Below are 24,308 nucleotides of genomic sequence, written 5' to 3' on the forward strand. Positions count from 1 at the left end.
ATAGGGTCTACTATGTGCCAGGCACTTTATTTGCTAAATGCTTCATAAACAGTATTCCATTTGATTCCCACAACAATCCTGGGAAGGAGGGGCTGTTATTTCCCTTATTTACAGACAAGTAAACTGAGGCAAAGAGAAGTTAAATGACTTGTCAGCATCACAAAGCTCATAAATGTCTGAAGCAAAATTTGAATTCAGGTCTTTTTGACTCCAGACCCAATTATCTACTAAGAGTTTACACTAAATACTTTTTTTCTTTCTCTCCCATTTATAGGCCTTATTTGCAATGGAATAACACAGGCTACCTTAAAGAGAGGAGCTGTTTTTTTTTTTTTTTTCCAGTTTGCTAGTCTTTTTCTTCACTTGAATAGATGTGCAAGTTCTCAGTAACAAAATCACTTACCTACACAGGTGGTGCCAGTGATATCTGGAGTATAGCCAGTATTACAATTGCAATGGTAGGATCCTCTCTCATTAACACATTCTCCATTCCGGCAAACATCATGAATAACCTTGCATTCATCAATATCTATGATTCAATGAAATTTGATGAAATCAAGGAAGAAAACACAAATAGGACAATGTTAATGTTTACTTTGCAAAATACTGGGATTTTTTGCTAAAGAAACTACATTCTATGTCTAAAAAGCAATGCTGAAAATATAAATTTAATCTTTAACAATGAACAACTAACTGAAAAGAAAGCAAATGATTTCTTATACAATAATAATTCTCAAGTTAATAGGTAACGAGATGTACTTTTAGATAATGCAAATTTATATTGTGAAACAGTGAAATATAAATTGATAATTGGTATTAAAGCTATTTGCCTCACTATTTCCATTACATCCCATTCGATTTCACTTGTCCCCCTGTGATCTTAAATATCACTTCATTAAAGTAAGATTTGTAAGCAAAAAAAAAACCCAAATATCATTTTCCCCAGCATATTCAGAATGTATGTGTATATTGAAAACGTGAAACAAAAATCCTTTTTAATTGTTTAGAATTAGAACTAAAAATAAAAGTGAAAATATTATCCAACCTATGTAATATTGGGGGAAATGGAAGATGAAGCACTTTGGATATTGCTCAGGAATTTATATAGATCCCCTCCATCTTATGAGGCAGGTCTGTAAGAAAGGTGCTGAGCACCTTTGAGCAAAGTGATTTTGAAAAGTTTTTGAGAGTTTCACCTGGTCATTTAGCTAAGTGAGTACCTTGAGTGGGATTAGAGTGTCCAGAACCTGCTAAGTATAAAAGACCACAACTTGTGTATATGACAAAAGATAAAAAGAAAGTAAATATCAAAAGTCTGGCCGAATACCCATCACCACTATACTTGATCCCCAAGGGATTTTCTGAGCTCAATAGGTTGGAATATAAACACAGACATTCCCAGTGAATATCCAACTTACAAATATGTCAAAACCCTTTGTCCCTAGTTGTAAGCCTACATACTCTACTTGGTTACCTCACACAACTAAACTATCCTAGGAAAAATGTGTACCCTAGTGGGGGGTAAGAAAAATCATATGACCAAACATATCTTTTCTGTCATTTTATCCTAGGGAGATTTTGCACTTAACTTTCTCACCTTTACCCACTTTTTGCTCACTCATCAATCTGATCTGTTAATTCTAGCTCTCATGAATGGACACATATTTCCTGTTTAGCCTCCTCTCCTCAATTCTACCTCTTACTCAATTTCCTTAAGACATTCTACCCTTCCTTCTGCTTTTATTCCATTTTTAAGACTTGCTATGACTCAAATGGCAGCTGATAATCATAACAACACTAGTGGTATAATTGAGTTGGGAAAAAAGGAAAATCAAGTTTGTGATGAAATGAGATATAAGACATCAGAAGCATCTCTCTCGTAAGAGTCTTTGAAACAGTCCATATATCTTAGGTCTACCAACTTCTATCTTTTTTTAAGTTAAATTAAAAAAAATCTTTCTTATATTTTGAGAAATGACTAGTACTGCACTATTATCATTTCTTCCTCTTTTTTTTTCTTGTTGATGTACAGCAAAGCACAAATACTTTAAGAAAATTACAGATTGTCCTGGAAGAGTGAGAGGATACAATTATAAATGGAAGAAATAGCTATGGTCATCTAGACTAACTCTCTCTTTTTATAGTTGAGGAAATTTGAGACCTAAAGAGTTTAAACAATTTGCTTAGGATCATACAAATAGTAAATGTTTACACTGTTTCCATGAGAAAGTACATTTTTAGTTACAAGTAATTTCCAAGCAAATATTAAGAATATTGAAAGTTGAGAGCTACTTATATGTTAAAAAAAAAAAAAAGCAGATGCTCATCAGCTATTTTAACCATGTGATCCCCTAATACCTAAGTTATTAATTGTAATGAAAAATTTCTTGGTTTCAGATTTATAACTGATATAACTTATACATGCTTTATTTTTTATTTTATTTTATAACTTATTTAATTTTATAACTACTTTTTATATTTATTTTTGTAACTTTTATTTATTTTTAAATTTAATTTTATAATATAACATACATGCTTTATTTTCCATTTTCTTATCTGATTGCTTTTAAAAATAAACATAAGAAAGAAAAATTTCATAAAAAATACTTTAGAAATTTGAATACCTGCTCCATTGGTCATGAATCCTCGGCCATGAGGGCAAAGTTTTTTAAAGGCTACAGTGCCCTGGAATGGGCAGATCTCACAGTGGGGGCCCCAGCCTCTCCCACCATCACAGCAACACTCAGATTTGGTGACTGGATTTCTGTTACTTGATCCAATCTGACACATGCTTTGTAGAACTTCAGTGAAGCAGTATCCTTCTCGGTTGTCTATAAGATACATCATATTTTGGGGTGGGGGTGAGGAGTTGGAGGGGAAGAGAGGGATTATTTTAGGGATGATGCTCTCATAAAAGTCACAGGATATCAGGAATTTAGTCAGATATTAAAAACAAAACAAACAAACAAAAGAAATGAAAAGGAAGCATACTTAACCCTGGGCCAGAAGAAATGAGAGTGAAAAGCTGGAAACAGCAGCAAGAGAGAAAAGATGACGTCTGAGGGAAAACAAATGATACAAGAAATTCAGTAAGAGAGCAGGAAGGGGCAGATATCAGATTCAGCCTGGGAGGGATTATAGTTCTATTTGTACCTAAAAAAGAGGGAATATAACTATCATATCTTCGAGCTACAACAGAAAGATGCAGAGTAGCACATAGAAACTGATACTGATCATGGAAGGCTAGACAGGCAGCTTAGGAAGAAATTCCAGTCAAATTATGCGACACAATTAGTAAAGGAAGAATTCAATGGCAGGGTGGTGCTAAACTCACTGAATTATCCACGAAAGATTAATGGTTTTTAACTCTGGTTATTACAGTTTAACTTCAGCCCATGTTTGCCTAAGGAACCCAGATCTCTCGCTTGAAAGAGAGCTACTTTCATGAAAGCATTGCTCAGACACTTACCAAGACACTCATCTTGAGCAGGGCTAGCTGTAAAGCCATCATTGCACTCGCATGTATAGCTTCCTCTGGTATTGAGGCACCGTCCATTTTCACAGATTCCTGGCTTGGTCTGACATTCATTCTCATCTATTTAATTGAATCAAAGGACCAAAAACAAAAGGGGGGAGTTTTATACTTTGTCAAGAATAATTTTAAGCAATGAATCTAATGAGGAGCTTTAAAGATAAACATTTTTAAAACAAGGATATTCACTACTTTGTCAGAATAATCACACAGTAGTTAATATTAAGCTGCTAGTTATTTAAACTAATTCAACCATTCAGAGTTAAGTTATTGTATATATTACTTTTAAGATAGTAATAATGATTAAATATATAGCGCTTACTATATGCCAGGCACTGAGCTAAGTATTTATGATTATTTTCTCATTTGATCTTCACAACCTTACCTTGGGAGATAAGTGCTATTATTATTCCTATTTAAAGATGAGAAAAATGGGACTGACATAGAGATTAAGTGCCTAAGGCTAGATGTGAGCTCAGGTCTTCCTGCCTCCAGCCCTGATGCTCTATCCACTATACTATCTGCTATTCGTAAACATTAAATTAATCAAGTCTCATTTTGTCTAGAGAATGTTGCTCAATTTTAGGCTATGTGCAAATGAGGCAAAATAACCTGCTTATAAAGATTTCCTCTACACTAAATCCAAGAGACAGACAGATAAGAGGGTGAGAGAATTAGGCAGTATGGTAACAGCATCCAAGAAGCTCAGAGTGGTGGAAAGGACTCCAGACATGTTTCTCTGCCCCTTTTACTAGACCCAAAGTACTATGTAGGCAGGCACAGTGTTTTATCTAAACTTTATGTTTATATATTTATAAACTTTATATTTTTCTTAATGCCTAGTAGAATACTTTGTCCAGAGAAGGGGTTAATCAGTGATAAACAAATGAATGATGATTCTTTTAAAGTCATAATGTCATGTAACCAGGAAATGCTAATATTCTTATGGAGCAACACTGAAGAAAAGTGACATGAAAGCTCAGGAAAAATAAAAACAATGTTTGCCTCAGAAAATCTTCTATAGCTTTGTAGTTATATTGTTTTAATGTATAATCACAATACCAAATCCCATCCTAAACTCAAATCCCAGTGTATTGCCCCACTACTGCTACCAATAGTCTTCTCCAAGCAAAAATGAAAACTTCTTGAGGGCAGATAATGTCCTGCTTAGTCTACTGTATCCCAAGTGTTTAGCAGAACATCTGACAACAGTAAAAACTTAAGAAATTCTTTTTCACTCTTTCATTCATTAATTTGGCCAATGGTTCGCTTAAAACTTTAAGCTTATGGAGCTAACTTCTACCACAGAATCATAGATTATAGAATTGGAAGAAATCCTAGAAGCAATCTAGTCCAACCTTCTCATTTTAGAGATAAGGAACTAGAGGCTCAAGGAGGTTAAGTGTCTTCACATAGGTAGTAAATGGCAAAAACAGGATTCTGAATCCATGTCCTTTGAATCCAGAACTAATGTTATATCATTTGGCATTGCTGAGTGGGATCAATGTAAGAAGGGACTTTATTGGTCAACATTTATTCCAAGCCATATGTAGAAAAATATTCTCTCTACAGTCTTTTTTTGAAGATGTCCAATGAAAGGAACAAACCACCTCTTAATGCAGGCTCATTTCCAATCATTAGAAAAATTTTCCTAATATCAAATCAAAGTTTGCATCTTTGTAAGTTCCTTCCACTGCTCCCAAGTTCTGCCATCTGGAGCCAAAGAGAACAAACTGAGTCCCTCTTAAATATGAGAGCTATTCAAATCTTGGAAGTTGGCTACTATATACCACCTCTCCCAACTCCCATGCTCTCAAGTTTTTTTCTTCTCCCAGCTAAACATCCCCCAATCCTTTAATCAATGTATGAATACCAGCCACAAGGCTATTCATCATAAGACTACTTTCTCCAGCTTATCAATATCTTCCTTGGCTCTCAGAACTAAATATAATACTCCAGAACATATCTGAATATGAACAACCATGAGAGTTGGTGGGGGAGGGGTTGGACAGTTGCCTGTATAGGGAAAAGAGCCAAAAAATCTCTTTGTAGAAGAAAACCATTTTTGTCCAAAAAAGTTGTGCCTACAAGTTAAGGTATGCCTATGTTCAGAATGCTGAATCTGGTCTCTTTCCATATTATATTGTTCATCTGAAGCACTTGATTTTTCCCTAACAGAGCTTAGCTTACCTATGCAACCCTCTCCATCAGGTCTTCGTTGGTAGCCAGGACCACAGATGCACATATATGTGCCAATTAGGTTCTTGCACTCCATTTGTTTCTCAGCACAGTCGTGCTTTCCTTCTTCACATTCATTCTCATCTGCAACAGATTATCAACTATGAACTGCCATCAAAAGTGCATCACTGAAATATGGTGCCTTTTTATTTATATGATGATTATGAGGTGCATGATTATGAAATGATAAATTATTTTCATTTCAGTTATAAAAACTGTAGGGAGCAAAGAGTTTTTCATAAGCCTTTTAACTTTAAAAACACCGTTATAAGCTTCTTTGCATTATACCTAGTAGATATTTATTAATAGTTATTGAATGAATGGACAAATTAAATGATAGCATAATAACCAGATTTTCAACTAGATTATAAGCTACTTCATAACAAAGATTATAACAGCTACTTTCTACATTTGCCAAGCCATAGTCCTAGACAAAGAGTAAATGCTCAATATAGACTCACTGAACTGAAACTTATTTTGTTATGTAATGAAAGCTTTCCTAAACTAGACATGGTCACAATATAATTTCCCCCCCTCAAACCACCAAATCCTCTCCTTCCTTTCCTTTTTCTTTGTTATCTTTCTCTTGGATTTTTCTGTCCTAATGTTTTTATTTCCTCCTCCTTTTCTCTTCCTGTTTCTTTATCTCCCTCCTAGTGCTCATTTTCTCTTCTAGTCCAAAATTATGCCACAATGGAATAGGGCTACTTATTGTGAAGAGGGAGAAAGCCCATGGCTAAGGCAGCTAGAAAATGGAAAAGTCCGTATTTTGGGACATTCCTCTGCCTTGCTTAAGACCCTCTCTGCTACAGTGTTGCAGCAAGAGTAACACTATCTTATGTTGTTAGCAGCTTATAATTCAACAGAGGTTGAATATTACATCCATGAACCCTGGTCAATTTCATACCTTTGCACATTCTCCTGTCTTCTCTAAGAACGTAACCAGTTGGACATTTGCATTCATATGACCCATAAGTGTTTACACATCGGAAGGCACAGAGCAGAGGATTCTGAGCACATTCATTGATATCTGTAAGAGAATGAGACAAAATCATGGGACATAAAGATGAACAAAAAGAAACTCACTTTCTTCAAAAATGAACAGAATTACTAAAACAAATTCTTTTTTTTCTTGTATTTTTTAACTATTTTTAAAAATCTTGTAACTTTGCTAAAGTAGTTGATTATTTCAACTAGCATTTTATTTGATTCTCCAGAATTCTCATCTATATAGATGATATGAGTATATCAACTATAGAGAGTTTTATTTTCTCATTCTAATTCTTTCAATTTCTTTTTCTTCTTTTACTGTTATAACTAACATTTCTAATAAAATACTGAATAATACTGGTGATAATGGGCACCTTGTTTCACTCCTGATCTTACCTGGAAGGTTTCCAGCTTATCCCCATTAAAAATAATATTGGCTGATGGTTTTGGGTAGATGCTTCTTATCATTTTAAGGGAAATCTATTTATATTTATGCTTTTAAGTGTTTTGTTTTTAATAGGAATGAGTGTTGTATTTTATTAAGAAGTTTTTCTGCATCTATTAGTATAATCATGATTTTTATTATTTTTGTTATTGGTATGATTAATTATGCTAATAGTTTTCCTTATATTAAACCATCCTTTATGCTTATGTGGATTATGTCATACAATGAAAGACATTTATGAATGAGAGAATGAGAGAAAGAGACACAGAGACAAAGAGAGACAGAGAAGAGAGAGCGAGAGAGAGAGAGCGCCACTTACCTTCACATGTCATCATGGGACCTGGTTCAAATCCTTCTTCACAGGTACATTCAAAACCTCCAATAACGTTCTTGCACGTTCCATTTCCACAAGGATTACCCACCGAACATTCATCAGTATCTGTAAGATATCAGGAACACATTTAAAACAGGATGAATTACAGTTAACAGTAATTTCAACTCATATAATGCCTTTCATTTTAAGAATCTAGTGCTGCTAGACTGCATTTCATTTCTAAGAGTTTTATTCTGAAAGAAAATCAAAAGTCATGTTGAAGGGATTCCTTGAATTCTGAAAATTGCTATGGCCTAATGAAGAGAAGTGACCTGTGTCATATAGAATTTGTGGCAGATTGAAAATTAGAATTTGGTGCTCATGCCAAGTAATTCAGTGAGGTTTTTTTCTCTCTTATATATAGATGAACACTTTATATTTCTACAATTTTAAAGAATAATGTATCCATTTGAAATCCTGAAATTGATAGGTTAAATTTTAGATACCATCTCAAACTAATTAGATTTTAAAAAACCACAGGCTTTTCATATAGGCATTCTTTGATTTTGTATTTAGATGGTTTAAAGATATTTACATTGGGCATATAATCTTTTATCCCTAAGTGAACTGAATTTTGAGTTTAGTCTAAATCTAATCTAATCTAAATCATACGTATATATATAATCTAAATCATATGTGTATATATACAAGAATGAAAAATTCAATATTAACAATATTTTGAATTTTTTAACAATGTTTCAAAAATATTTTTTCCTTCCTGTTTTCGTATTAATAATGACTAACAGTTTTACAATGTTTATATATATATATTATCTTAATCTGACTCTCACAAAAACCTTGTCAAGTAGGTGCTATTATTATTCCTATTTGACAGAGAAGGAAAATGAGGTCTCTCTATACCAGTTTAAAACTTTAAACTCTACACCAGAGATGTCAAACTCAAGGGATCATAACTTCTTGTATAGAAACTAGATAAAATTTTAATTGGGAAACATTTAACAATATAAATAAAAAACAACACAATACAGATAATGTTAATTTGTGATTTTCTAAGTCAATATGAAGCCAACAGGGAACTATTCCTATTGGAGTTTGACATTATTGCTCTATATCAAACTACCAAAGGTTAATAAGTAACCTTGTTCAGGTGACTCATGTTAATTCCAGCTGTGTGATTTTAGTTTTACATTTAGAAAATTGCCACAGAAGAAAATAATTCATTACTCACCTACACACTCAACTCCATGGAGGATATACCCAAAAGGACACTCGCAGCGGTAGGAACCATCTGTGTTGATACATTGGCCATATTTGCAGATATCAGGTTCTTTGCATTCATCCATATCTTAACCAAAGGAAAAAGTGCATAAATAATAGGATAAAAAAGACAATGGGAAAAGAAAATTTTAATTGACCTCAATGAAAAGATAATAATGGCCCAAATTTGATACTGAAGAGTTTAATTTCCCAACATTGATATATACCTGTGTTATAAGGAAATTCAAACAACTGGGAAAAAGAATAAGAAGTAGAAACTGTTGGATATTAATAAAAAATCAATTAACAGGACAAATATGTGACACTTACCAATACGAGTATCATCAGGTCCAACAATGATACCACTTCCGTATGGGCAGATTTGACGAAATGCTTCTGCAAATGAGATGAAAACTTGTTCATTTACATGTCAGTTACAATTACTAGCTGAGCCACTTTGCATATTTGATAAAATAGTTATCTGACATCCCCAAAGGAATTAAGCTGTTTTTTTCAATCAAAATATTAAAAATTCTTTTACTATATATTAATTATATTAGAAACAGGAGATGGGTCTTATTAACCTTTGTATCTCTCCAAGGATCTATAAATGTCTGAATAATGAAAGATGACCCTTTTCCTCCCTAAGAATCATAACAAGAAATATACATGGACACATAAAAAGTTTTCAGTGAAAATTTTACCCAGTATGTGACTTAGAAGTCTAAAGTTGATTGAGGTATATAGAGATTAAGTGATTTGCTTGAGGTAACATAGCCATATGCTTTTGAACCCAATTCTTCCTGACACCAGGAACTCTTTATGTACTATGCTACAATGCCTCTTGCCTTTAATAATCTATATGATCAAATTAAATAACCTCATTTCCCCCAGGGTAAACGATTTTTGGTTGCCTAGCTTTTATTTTCATGGGTAGTCTATGTTGTGTACTGCACAAGGAATTAAACAGATATAAGGATTTACCATCTGGCTCAGTGGGACACAGCTCACATGGGTCTCCCCAACCTTCTCCCTTTAAGGCACAGCAACATTCTTGTTTGGAATGATTTCTGGATTTAGGAGATGAACATTTGCCTCCTTCAAACTTCGCATAGCAGTAGCTCATTCTTAAGTCTGCAATATAAATTCAAGTACCTTTCAGCATAATCATGTATATGTGCTTAATAGGCTTAAAACAAAATTTAGAAACTTAAAAACAAAGGCACTGTAGATTTGCTTAAACAACCAATAATAAATTACCTAATTTATAATATTATAATAATGCTTTTCCAAAAATTCCTTCAAAATTAATTAAACTAAAGTATAGGAAGATAGCGAATGAGCTAGAGACTAGACCTATTATGTCATGATTATGACTCCTAAATGATTATAAGTCATAATTTCTGAGAGTTATCCCAAGCACTGAGAGTCACACAGCCAGTACCTGCCAGAAGCAGAGGCAGAGTTTGAATACAGCTATTCCTGGTTTTAAGGCTGGCTCTCTACCCACTATACCATGTTGCCTCTTATTATATGTGGAAAAATACCATTAATCTTTATCTTTAATATCATAGATATCAAAGATATAATTTTGTGTGTACTGGAAGAATTTGGTAAATAAATCTTTGAGGCTTAATTTTGTTATTTCTCTTTTTTTTTATCAATCTCTAATATTAGTATAAAATAGTATTACTGATATAAAAATAAAATCTAATAAGTCAATTTTCAAGTCTTTCAACGGCTTCAAAATGAACTTGTTATGTAAAGAGTTCCAGCATTTGATAGTTCAGACTATAGTCACTCTGTATAATATTTAGAAAAACAGATAGGGTGAAGATAGATTTGGGAAAACATACTCTGTTGTTTACTCTGGGTGACCTAAGCACAGGATACAAATTAAGATCCTAGACCCCGTGCAGTCAGCCAACAGATAACTACTAACTTTACAAAAAGGAATGGCAGATAAATAGAACAAGTAAGCCACAGAAGCAACTACTTCCTATCATATTCGACAATATGAGGTTTCTTAGTAACTTGAGGACTCAACTCTAGCTTCACTGCTGAAGAAGGATACATTTAAAAATGGGTTAATTGATTTCTAAAATTATCTACTGATTTCTATGACTTCTTCTGCAATCAAAAATGTGAGCCTGGCTTAGTTCCTTCTTAGTTTTTGTTCTTGCAGTGTGTATGTCCACATGATATAGGAGCACAGATCATGTGACATCATCCTGACAATGGGAGCAGCAGCTCCTGTTGGTTGGCTATTTTTTTTTTTTTTTTTTTGGTGCACTGTAAGAGTTTCATGTATTGCCTTGTGGTAGTCTTCCCTCTAAATTGGCTTGTTAATCAAAGATGACTTTTATTGGAGAAACCGTTTTGTTCTTCTCTACAATTAAACTTGATAAGGGCTTCCCCAACCTCTGGAATTTTATGAGAACAAACAGGAGTCACTTTATTTGCTTCCTTTCCTTCCTATTGGCTCTGCCTTCTGTAGCTAAGCCCGTGGAAGGGCTACTGCCAGCTGGCTTTATTTTTTCTTCAGAGTTCACTTGTTCTGTGACAGTCCAGCACAAATTGAATTAATGTTTTAAAATTTTTTCCTGTGGCCTGCCCCATTGGCTAATTCACACCTGTCTCATGGTTTTCTTTTCCAACACAGGTCTTGTTGGTATAGCACAAAATAAAGGGGATGGAACTAGCATTTATCTGCTATATCTTGGGTCATATAGACCAAAAACACCAGATGACAAGCCAAAAATATTTAATTGGTGGTGGTAGGAATTAAAAGAACCTGCTGCTATTTATTTTCATTATTCTTATTCTGACTACATAATAGCAACATCACTGGTCAAAAAGTGAACATTCAATTAGATCGGTAATTTGGTACCATATAGACAAAAATTAATTATAGTTATTTTATTCAATTATTTTTAACTTTTCAGTAAAACAAAAGAAAAAAATAAAAAAAACTTATTTGAACATGTAGTCATTTTAGGTATGTTGCATGTAAAAAGGCAGGTTACCTTTTTGGTGGAATCACTCAATGGATTAAGAAAGTTGATCTTAAGACTCATAATTGAACTTCTTTAAAAGCTAAGAAATCCAACTCAAGTGAGAAACTAAAGAGCATATCCAGAAAGTTAGCATCTGTATTAGCAGAGGTGGAGAGGGGCTTAACTTTTGGTGTTCCTGGAGTACAAATCAACCCCAAATTTTGGGCAAGATAATTTTTAACCTCAGAGTATCAAGTGGACCCTAGGACAGGGGATAAACCCTTAAAGTCACTTAATTTTTAACCTTAGAATATCAAGTGAACACTGGGATAGGGAATAAACCCTTAAAGTCACTTACCTTGGCATCTTCTTCCAGTAGAGGATAATGAAAAACCTTCTGGACAGAGACATTTGAAGCTGCCTGGAGTGTTACTGCAGGTGCCTAAGGCACAGATTTCTGGCTCTTCCACACACTCATCAATATCTAAAAGAATCACACACATTAGATAATTTCTAAACATAATAAAAAAAAATCTAAATACTCGGTTTTCTCCAATAGGCTTCTTTGGAGACCAATATAGAAAGGCCTCTGAAGTAACTACACAAGCACTGAATAACAGAGTTAAGGACTTGAACTCAACTCCTTTGCCTCTAAAATCAGTGTTTTTTCTTTGCTCTGTAAAGACTTGCCTGCCTCTCAGACTCAGTTGCATAACTTCATTTAGATGAAAACATGAAGGTTTTCTGTGCATTTTGGTCCACTTTTTCTTCCCATGATCACTCACTGAATTCTTTAGACTCCCTAGTGTGTGCTCACCAAACCCTCTGGGCCTCAGAGCCAAGCCAAGCAGCCCCTCGGGGTGGGGGGACCCACTACTGGATTAACTGTGGCCCAACACCCATACCCACACCCACAGAGCATGCAATGGCTTCAGGGTTACTGTCAAGTCTAATCTGGAGCCATATGTGTGCTGGCCCTGATGAAAAGAATCCACTTTTGTTAGGTGAAACACAAAGAATAGCTTTTCTGTGACAAAAGAAAACCTTGTGGTGCCCCATGTACATCACAGTCCAGGCAGTATGGAGAGAGCACTAGAGCAGCAGAAAGCACACCAGCATTCCAGGGCCACTCTGTGGCTTGGGTAAAATTATCTGGGGTGTTTGAACCAAAGTTTCCTCATCTATAAAAATGGAGATTTGAATTATATACAGGATAGTATAATCCTGTCAGCTCTGATATTCTAAAATTCAAAAGTGAATTCTAACTCAGGCATTCATTTGTTGAATGTACGAGGCCATGGCTTCCTATGGTCTTCTCTAGCCCTGTATGTCTATAGATTCATGATATAACAAACAGTACTGTTGATGGCAGGGATATCTGCTTCTTTCTATTGTGTAAATAAAGTTCAACTGATCATGAAACAGTAACATGAAAACTAATTGTAGAAGGATTTAGCAGTATTGCTTTGTGTAGGATAAATCAAAATTGGCTCCTTCATAGGAAAAGTTTAACTTCTATAAAATGTGCCAAGCAGCATTTTTTGGCCTATTTGGTGGGTTGACTTTTCAGATTCCATAGACTAAAAGTGGGAAAAGGAGCTGAAGAACAGGTGCACTTAAGAAATGTTTAATGAGATAATTTTTCTTTTTGTGTTTTTCTATTCTATTTATTTACAAGAGATCAATGACCTCAATTAATGAGTCCAATTTTTAACATTTTAATAAAAACCAACAGATGATCAACATTTCATCTTGAAGAAATGATTGTACCTCAAACATTACTATTCAATAGTTTTTGTTAGATGTGAAGTAAATTCCTGATACTAAACATGTTTTTTGGGGAGGTTTTATAAGAGGATATATTCTCATATATATCTGAGGTTAAAGGGGTAGATTAGATGAGTGAAGAATCCTCTAAATTTTAAAATAAGGTATGTTTTTTAAACATACTTTACATATTAATGATAAATCCCTTATTGGCACTGCAGTACTGCTGGATTGTTGTATAGTGTTACTCAATTCAATAATTAAAAAGCAACAAATGTTCACTCTTTCATGTGTTGAAAAAAATCCATCTTCAGATACTTTTAATGAGTCTTAGCAGCAGGCTACTGTGCAAAGGCATTGGTTCTGGAGTCAGAGGACCTGGGCCAGGTAATCATTCCCTTCCTTACTCCCTATGTGAACCTTCTACAGGAAGCTAGCCAAGATTACCTCTAAGGCTCTTTTTGTAGTTTAAAACAATATTATACTATGATTTGCTTTTCCATCTTCAAAGTACTAGCAATACTGAAACCATTTCAAACTTAGATGTTCTTGACTTTTCATTCAAGAATGAAGATATGACACAACACTCCATCTCTGTCCCCTATGCTTGGGCTGCTTTCCTTCCACCCCTGTATTTCCTAGCCTTCCTGGTTTTCTTCAAGTCTCAGCAAAAAGCAAGGAGCCTTTCCCAGATCTCCTTAATTTTAGTGGTTTTCCTTTGAGACAATCCCAAATTTATCCAGTACAGATCTTATTGAGACATAGCTGATTGCATGTTATTTTCTCCATAAGACTATAAGCTCCTTGAGAGCAGGACATTCTTGTTTTATGCCTTTCTCTATATTCATAGTGCTTAACACAATTCTTGGCATAAAGAACCTCCTATATAAATACTTGCTCATTGACTGATACTATCTATCTGAACCTGCTTATGATTATTTTAATCCATAAACTACGATGCCACTGTAAGGATTAGAAACTAAGGATCAGAAATGCTACTTTTGTTTTTGTCAGTTGATATTCCCTGTACCTTCACAGTTGTCATTTTGCAGGCTGTAACCAGGAGGACAAATGCATCTGTAGGATCCATCCAAGTTTTGACACGTGCCTGGAGCACATTTTCCAGGATCAGCTAGACACTCATTTATATCTGCAGGGAAAAAATGGAGGCCATTAACTTCAACTGGTAGCTAGATTAAAATATATTAGAAACAAAATGAAAACAAATTAAACCTATGAAACTTTTGCTACAAAATCCCACTTTAAACTAAAAGAAAGAAGACAAAAATACTCAACTCAGTAAAAGATGTGATTTTTTTTTTTTTACCCAGCAAGTTAAAAAAAAAAAGTTAATGGGTCTGAAGAGTTTCATTGACTCTCATGTCCATAAAATAATTTCAAAATAATATTTAGAAGCTTATCGCAACAATATTTTGAAGAACAACTATTTTTGATCGTAAGTGCAATTACTTGTTTTTTAACAAGATACATCCTCTCCTGACTTTCTAATAAAGATAAGAATTTGGGGTTTAATTTTTTTTTCAGGTGAAAAGAGCTTAGTTTTATTGTTGTCTACTTTCTGGTTTTACCAAGGACAAGTGAAAATGAGCATTTTGCATTGCTTTTGTTAATCAGCCTAAAGTTTTAATTTGGGAAGCTTTTATATAGTTTTACTCACCAATACAACTTCTTCCATCAGCAGTCACCTCATAGCCCTCATTGCATTGACACTGGAAGGATCCAACTGTATTGAGACACTGACCATTTCTGCAAAGGTTCCCATTCCCAGTAGCACATTCATCAACATCTGTAAGAAAAAAAAAAAAATCATTTGACAGAGTCCAAAGAGAGTTCTAACTTTAAATTAAGAAGTAAAATCTTACTTAACATAATTTAGATAATCACCTTCATTAAAAGATGTGAGATTTTTGTATTAGAATTTTAACCCAGGCTCAGCTGGGATTTCCTTTTAACACCTTCTCCCAACCCCCCATCCCTACCACCACCACCACCAATTACTACTGGATGAATAGTACACATCACAATGGAATGTATTAAAAGTTCCTGCAATTAGTTGCCGGTGCAATTAGCCTCTGGCTCTCTTCAAGATAAAGCACATTTGTTTAATTACACCTGTCAATGACTAATTGACCGTACAGTTAGTTACAAGTGGAGAAAAAGAGGATTTCAAGAAAGTTCAAGAATTTGTTTCTGTTAAAAATTCACAGCAAAACATCTGGCCAAGTTAGTTTACTTTATTCCTAAATCATATAATTATTTATGAAACAGAGCAGATTCTCTGAATAATCACCTATATATATATATGTATATATATATATATGTTTATTCAAGTTATAGAGAGTGAAAATTTGATTAACTTATTTTTAAACTGCATTTTCATCAGTGAGAAAAGGTTAGGCACTCCCTCTCCCAGAAGATCAGCATTTTCTAGTCTTAGAGAATTACCTAACATACTGAATCATATAAAAAATAATGTGAACTATTAATTACATGTAATATTTCTGGAAATTAAATGACAATCCTTATTTTTAATAATTAGCTTTTTTCTTTCATGAAATAATATTGAAAAAATACTGACCTATACAATCATTGTTGTGTGAGAGGATGAATCCATGGTTGCATCGGCAGTTGAAAGAACCAACAGTGTTTCTACAAGTTCCATTTCCACAGGCATCCCTTTCGCACTCATTTATATCTACATAAATAAAGAACAGAGAAGACTTACATTTACCTGCAAAGGATAAACAATTATAAGGATTTTAAAGATCATTAAAAAAAGTCTACAGATGACTTCAGAGAATTCTGTATGTCTGCCTTTATTTTCCATCTCAATTGTAGCTCCTGACATGCAGGAAGCATGTCTCCATTTATAAATATTAAGGGGAAACTATCTTCATAGTTGGCACGTGTCATTTGCACTAATATGGAAGATAATGACCTAGGAAGTACCTTAGAATTGTAATTATTTTTAAAAAAACTATTTACTTGCATGCTTTTTTCTACCTCATGATTTTGCATAAAATCAAAAAAATCTGGTGAACTCATAGGTTTTAGACCACTGCCACCCCATGGCATTAATCTTTAAGATTTTTATTCCTATTTTCCAGGAAAACAGTGACTTTGTCAGAGAAAAAGAGAGCAAGAAATAAAAAAACTAAATGGAATCTAGTTCACCTAATATGTCTCCCTTCTATTTATCTAGTCTACAATTGTAACTAACTAATCACTTCAGCCCATGCTGGGTTTTTCTCTCCTATAAATTCCTATAGATCCAACAACCTAAATTTTCCCTTGCTAATGTATTATCTCACACTTTTAAAACTTTTTTCCTGACTCCTTAAATATCTTAACAAAGTCTTCTTCCTCATATGTAAGGCTTACCTCTTTTAAGTACTTGATAATGCTGCTATTTCCTTGAAGTAAATCATATTTATTTGTACAGAGTTTGATATTATAATTTTCAGAAGAAGGAGAAGGATATCTTCATTTAATAAGATTATAAACTGTCTGAAGGTTGATGTAGAATAGCATTTCCCAAATAACATTTTATGGAACCCAAAGTGCAGTGTGACATAAATAGGGATTTTTTGAGAAAATTTCAATGCTGAATATATTTTCTCTTTAAAATATTAAATATGAAATTATGTATTAAAATGATTATTTTGTGCAGGATTTTGGGAGTGTAAAAATTGGCTTAATTTCCTTTATTTTGCATTAAAATTTCCCTGGCCTATCTTTTATTCTGGAATCCATACCCCTAGCCCACCAAAACCAGCATTTAGGGGGTTCTATAAATATGCTTTAAGCCCCAAAGTCTTCTGTGGCCAATGTTGCCATAGAGTATACTCTTCCTATAACTATGACATTGGTTCATGTGCTTAGAGTAGCCAAGAAGCCCAAAAGATATTTTTTTAAATGGGAAAAATTTGGGTTGGAAGAAGGAAATAAATGCATAAATATATAGTGTTAAATCTAAAATACCATTCTGATTTATCACTAAAGCAGGGTAGGGTTTTTTAAATGTTTTTAGATCTTCTTCCCACAGGGTAAATTTAACATTGTATAATGTAGAAGGTAAGCTCCCACTTCAAGTTAGAAATGGGTTATATTCCATTAGTTAGACTCATTTCATTAAGAAGTAACAAAAGCCCATTATCCTTTCTTCAAATCACAGAATTAAGTTTTTTTTTCATATCTGACAGAAAAGTTAATACTTGGGAAAATTATCAGGAATATTAAGGAAGATGTCTGCAAAGATAGCTATGATCTCTTTTTAAAGTGTTGCATATTTACTTCTCTTCTTTTGCAAAAAGGAAAGTAACTCAAATAAAAACTTGATTTTTAATTTTCCAGAACTTAGCATAGTGTCTAGTCCAGAGCAGGAATTTAATAAATGTTCTTTTATTGACTGAAAAGTATGTAAAGGAAAACAGATTTTTTTCCCCCAAAAGGATGTGTAAATAAAGAGATATTTGTCAGATACCTACCCACGCACATGTTTTTTTCAGCATTTGTTTTAAATCCAGTTTGACAAAGGCAATAGTAACTTCCAAGTGTGTCAATGCACTGACCATGGCTGCAGATATTAGGAATTTCTTGGCATTCATTCCTATCTGTAAATGAAAGGCACAAACAAATTCAGAGCATTCATCAGCAAGTTAAAAGACCAAGACTCATAAAACAAAATTTAATTAGACAACTTTGCTCAAAAAATGGGCTATGAAATGCTAAGTCCTATAGACATTCAGAACACCTGCATCAAGCATGTCCCCTTGCTTATAAAATTGAACCCAGTTAATATGAAATGATAAGAAGATAGCGCAGTCAACTAAAAGGTCTGAAAAAGGAGATAAGTTAGAAAATCCAACCTAAAATATAAGTTTATTTTGTTTGATTACCTGCCAAGGGAAGAATTAAAGTCTATGTGATCCATTCAAATATTTTGTCTAGTCTAGTTTTTGGTGACTCAAGTGATGAGGATTCCATGACTTTCTCTGGGAAAGCATATCATCATCACATCTACTATGCTACTATAATGTATTTTCTTGAGAGAAAAACCTAAATTCCTCCTTGATGAAGTTCTGCCTTACTTTTGACTTATTTCTTTTACTCTCTGGACTTTCTTTCCTTTCAAACTCTTCCTGTCACTCCCTAAAATGCAAAAAAATTTTCTCTATTTCTGATTGTCTTTAACCTTCATATACATACTGAGAGCTGATGATCCAAAAATGTCCCACACAAAGGGAAAACAGCATCTTTCTATATACAGGGTCAGAAACATGAATAGCCAGGGGAATTTCCATACCTGACTATATCACCACTTGTATTTAGGAAATCTAAGCAAAAAAAGTTGTTTCCCATAGCTATATATTTATGCCAAATGTAATGTAAAGAGTACTGCAGAGCCCTGATTTTCTCTGCTGACATAGGAAAGAAAACATTAAAATATGATCTGGAAGAATAGGGGTTCTTAACCTAAGGTCTATAAACTTGTTTTTATATATTTTTATAATTCTTTGAATACAATTGATTTCCTTTGTAATCTTATACATTTTTTTAAAATTTAAAAGCAATATTCTAAAAAGAGATTCATAGACTTTATCACATTGACAAAGGAGTTCATGACACAAAATAGGGAAAGAATCCCTGAGGTAGAGCAAAACTATGAATACAGGACACTATATAAATTAAAGGACATAGCTCACCTTGCCTATTTCCTATGTCTGCAATAAGTTAACCTCAATAACATCAATGAGGCTCCTAATGGATTAAAGCTTGTACAAGGGCAATGAATTAAGTCATAGGTATATAAATAGCCCTGATCTACTACTTGTCTACAAAGAGAGTGGTGTGAAAAATGATTTATTCTCTATTATCAGCATTTCTTATTTGGACTGGAACGATTTCACCTATTTTCAAAGAAACATAAAATAAGAGCAAAATCCAGGGAAATGACATTACTTGCCAAGTTATACATAGGTATTGTGGCCTGATATCAGAGACTTTCCCACTTTTTCCTGTCCTGTTATTTTAATAACAACAACAGCTCTGTTGACAATATGCTAAATATTTGCACATGTTTCTCTAAACTCAACAAAAAAGGTTAGGTTTTCAAACTGATTTCAGTTACTACACCCTTTTCCCATCAAGGTCTCATAAAACAATGCAACATGTACAATAGGCCACAGTGCACTTCCTAACACTTAATCACTTCTGGATAAGAAAATCCAAAGAAAACTTGACCAAGTTCCTTTGTATTGCTTCATTCAGAAATGTCTAAGATACCCAGGCAGCTCCTATCAAAAGGTCCACAACTCTTGAAATAAGCAAGATAATATATTTCATATTGATCCTGATAATAACTTTGCTAAAAATAAACACAGTGTTTAATACTCACAGGTATATTTCATAGAATATGATGGCTAGAAAGGACCTTAATAATGATCTAATTCATTTTCCTTATTTTAGAGATAAGAAAACAAGGGCCAACAAATTTAAAGTCACACCCAAGATCATATAGTTAGTTTTGTGCAGACCTGCACACTACAGTTCATCCATGTCTTCTAATTATATGTTAAAATGATTTAATTGTGTTTTAAAGAACTTAATAAATTTCAAAAGAACTGGACCTGAAGTAAGAAAAATGTAGGACTTTAAACAAGTTTATTAATGTGGCTAAAGCTATTTTTTTTTGTCTAGTCAGTAAGAACTCCTCTACCTCTAAATTCTATAATACTAATTCTATGATTCTATAGTTACAGTTTATAGTTCAACTAACTACTCTAATTCCTTGTTTATAAAGATGGGAAAATTGAGGTCCAAAGATATGAAGGTTCAGAAAAACTTAACTTTTATAAAATACACCACTTTTAAAATGCTGAAATCTAACATAATTTGGTTAAAAATCTTATTTACTTTCTGTGATGGAATAGTTTTTAAAACACATATAAGCAGTAGTACATATGTGTGTGTATAAAATATATATAGCAGAAAAGAGACAGAGAGAAAAATAGAGACCTCTAAAGAGTGAGAGCACAACTAGGTGGTTAAACTGGATAGAGCGGCAGGTATGAAGTCAATTAAACTCATGTTCCTTAGTTCGGATCTAGTCTCAGACACTTATTAGCTGTGTGATGCTAGCCAAGTCACTTAACCTTGTTTGCTTCAGTTTTCTCCTTTGAAAAATGAGCTGGAGAACAAAATGGCAAATCATTCCAGTGCCTTTGCCAATAAAATTCCAAATGGAATCAGGAAGAGTTGGATATTACTGAAACCACTGAACAACAACAACTAGATATAGTATGGTTGCTAAGAGTGCTTGACACTAAAGTTAAGAATCCATGTGTTTGAATCCTGACATAAAAATTTATTAGCTGGATGACCTCAACTTCTGATTGTCTCAATTGCCTCAAATGTGAAATGGGGATAATAATAGGATTCCCTCAAACAGTTGCAGTGAGGATCCAAAGAGATAAAATCTCTGTAAACTTTGAAGTCCCATAACATGATATTTTATTCTTATGTTACATTACAAGTCACAAAGTAGCTTCCTTCAAATACACAGAGAAAAGTACGGGGCCCTTCCTCTCCCTCTCTTTTAATCAACTAGCTTGGCTTAGAGAGGCTAGTATTCTAGGTCTTGATTCAGACAATTATGACTGAACCAAAGTTCTTAATTCTTAATTATCTAGGTATACTCTTAGCAGTAATTAAGTTATATTTTTTTTCCCTGAGGCAATTGGGGTTAAGTGACTTGCCCAACTAGAAAGTGTTAAGTGTCTGAGGTCAGATTTGAACTCAGGTTCTCCTGACTTCAGGGCTGGTGCTCTATCCACTGTGTCATCTAGCTGCCCCTGAGTTGTATGTTTTAAATATGATTTTATTTAAAGGACATGACAAGTCAGCTTTCAAATACATACCATTGCATTGTCCTGTTGAGGTGAATCTGTATCCTGGCTTACAGTCACAGCGGAAGCTCCCTGGTGTGTTCATACATTCTGCATTGCGCTGACATACAGGGCCATTCTGGCATTCATCAATATCTACAGCATAAGGTCAAAAAAATGAAATCTCTAATATTAAAAACTGTATACTTCTTTTAAAGTCCAGGTATACTGAAAATATGATAAAGTAGTTTCCAAACCTCTGTTTTCCTGAAAACTTCATCCATCATACTTCTAAATTAAGAGCAGTGTTTGACTTATAGGCATACATGGAGTTTACTGACACTGATATTTAACAATAACATAAAATTCTTACAGAAGCTAGATACAGTAGCTATATCATCTTCTGGATTTTACAGTCCAATAAGATTCTCATTATCTTAATTAAAGTTTGTGAAAGGCATGGCACTAATTACTTTTACACAGTAGCTGGATCAAGATAGTCTAGATAAGGGAAATGGCCCACAAAATTACTGGGGGAAAAAGAATTTCCCAAGAAAAATATTTGCATTTTGTGTAATTGAATTTCAAAAAGTCTGACTGTTCTCCAGATGACTTGCCTAACTAAAAAAGATCATATTCTCTTTCGTACTATAATATATTGAAAAGATTTTTATAACACAAATGAAATCATGTTCTCCCAAGGTAATAATCACATTTATAAAGGTTCTATAGGAAGCAAAAGGCCTTCATACAATATGATAATGTGTCCCTTATCCTTTGTGATTGATAAAGAGCTTTTCATGCATAGGATCTGTCTCAGTTACAGACAGACCCACAAGGGGGCAGCAAACATACCAAATGACCAAAGTGTACACTAGGCTAGAATAGGTGAACATTAAGACACAGGACACAGAACAGCTCTCTTTGTGTAGCTGTTCTAACACTCAGCTGTAAGTGGCTTCAACAGTGCTTTTCACTTAACGTGGGTGGGAAGGTGGCGCCTGAAATGTATTTTATGCCCACAAACACATCTTATATGTTATTTATGAGACTACATTATCTGCCTTAATTGAAGGGAGCAAGGACATAAATAATCCAAACCCCCTTTTTGGCATATATGATTTATTTAGATCATATGGTTTCATATTAAAACTAATTTGCATTCTCTCAATCTATCAATTAGGAAGTTACCAAGAGCCATGAGAAGAAACTGATCTGAAATTAAAGTTAATCTTTGGAAAATTGGCAGAACAGATAATCTGGCACTTGGAGAATCAAGAATTATCACAGAACCCTTTGTGACTGTAAAATTCAAGCAGTGACCTTTGATTTCTGTATGTGTCATTCAGAACAATGGTCTCCAAACTTTGTTGATGTGCATACATTGAGAGCTTATATATCCAAGTAATGGGTAATAGTGCAGTAATGTTATAGAAAAAGGGTATATGTGGGTCATTTGAGATGTGTCCCATAAGTGGCTATTACTGAGATGGTACTTAACTCATCTTGCCACTCTTTTAATTGGCTGATTATATACCCCTTAGGATCAAGCCATGGTTCCCATTTTAGAGATCATTGACTTAGTGCCCTGCATGGTTCAAAGTAGATTTGATATCAAAAATTAATCTTTTGTTTCAAAGATCTAAAATTTAAAAGAGATTTCTTCAGTCAGCTCTTCAAACAAATATTAGATAGACACAGGACCACCCTGCCCTGATTCCCTCAGGGATTAGTGCTTTCCCCTCTAAGGTTATCTTTTATCTATTTTATCTAAATCTTTTATATACTTATATATGTACATGTTCTCCATTAAAATTTAAGTTCCTTGAGAGCAGCAATTGCTTCACATTTATGAATACACAATACAATGTCTGGCACATAGCAAATGCTTAATACAGAAAGAAAGAAATAATATGTGAGAACATATAAATATGTGCTATCTCCTATCTAAATTTACTACTTGAATCTAATCTAGAGGGATAGAATCATATCATATAAAGTGTATGTGTGTGTGTATATATGTAATCATAGTTATATAATGTACATATATAATACAATATTGTAAATATGTTGTTATATTGTTATATTAATCATGTAATTATATTGTATATACATAGAATTACATATTAGTTATATATTTTATCAAGTTATATGTAATGAATATAGTATAATGTGTATATATAAGAATATATAATATAATGTGATAGTATATATAATTATATGACAAACAAGATATAATTGACTACAATAGTTATATATTAAAACACCTGTGTGTATACATACATACACACAATTTATGATATCATTCTGTCCCTCATGAAATGTTTACATATATATATATATTAGATACTCTATAAATGTGCATTTCTGACATGTTCATGTATATATATATATGTTATGATATATCTATATCTAAATATCACATGCACATAAGCTATATTTCCCCCCAGCATCTGTACTATACTCTGTACATAGTAGGTATTTACTAAATATTTGTTGAACTGAATCAAGTCACAGTATGTTCCAGATGTCCTACTAAATGAAGCATATTTAATAGTCAGCAATTTCTCAGTCATTAAAATGCAAATATGTGCTGCCAGTATCTGATATGAATAAAGGGCTAAGTAATTAAGTAATAGTATCTCTTCGCTAATGGGGAAAAGGTAATTTGAAAATGAGAAAGTACTATGTCTAAGCCAAGTATTCTTCATATAAGATGAAAAATTGTGGTTGTTGGCATTTGGAAATCTCTCAGGATTTTGAAATATTTACATTAAAGCTTGTTATAATTTGAAAGAGCCATAGTTTCATGTTCCAAGGGAATATAATTTGAGAGTCAACA

At 33.5% G+C, this 24,308-nt stretch overlaps 1 protein-coding gene across 1 annotated transcript in view; it reads right to left on the reverse strand.

Moving 5' to 3' along the window:
* The window catches only part of FBN1 (fibrillin 1), a 274,426-nt gene that overhangs the window by 19,124 nt on the left and 230,994 nt on the right, over positions 1-24,308 (reverse strand). Inside the window, exons 44-58 of the mRNA XM_051980617.1 lie at positions 21,500-21,622; positions 18,068-18,193; positions 16,159-16,275; positions 15,238-15,366; positions 14,590-14,709; positions 12,151-12,276; positions 9,781-9,930; positions 9,127-9,192; positions 8,768-8,884; positions 7,525-7,644; positions 6,678-6,800; positions 5,723-5,854; positions 3,470-3,595; positions 2,625-2,831; positions 404-529 (exon numbers count right to left, since the gene is read on the reverse strand). Of these exons, the coding sequence (XP_051836577.1) occupies positions 404-529; positions 2,625-2,831; positions 3,470-3,595; positions 5,723-5,854; positions 6,678-6,800; positions 7,525-7,644; positions 8,768-8,884; positions 9,127-9,192; positions 9,781-9,930; positions 12,151-12,276; positions 14,590-14,709; positions 15,238-15,366; positions 16,159-16,275; positions 18,068-18,193; positions 21,500-21,622 (1,908 nt within the window). The remainder of the gene's footprint in view (positions 1-403; positions 530-2,624; positions 2,832-3,469; positions 3,596-5,722; positions 5,855-6,677; positions 6,801-7,524; positions 7,645-8,767; positions 8,885-9,126; positions 9,193-9,780; positions 9,931-12,150; positions 12,277-14,589; positions 14,710-15,237; positions 15,367-16,158; positions 16,276-18,067; positions 18,194-21,499; positions 21,623-24,308) is intronic.

The sequence above is a fragment of the Antechinus flavipes genome, chromosome 2 (assembly GCF_016432865.1).
Source record: "Antechinus flavipes isolate AdamAnt ecotype Samford, QLD, Australia chromosome 2, AdamAnt_v2, whole genome shotgun sequence".
Lineage (NCBI taxonomy): Eukaryota > Metazoa > Chordata > Mammalia > Dasyuromorphia > Dasyuridae > Antechinus > Antechinus flavipes.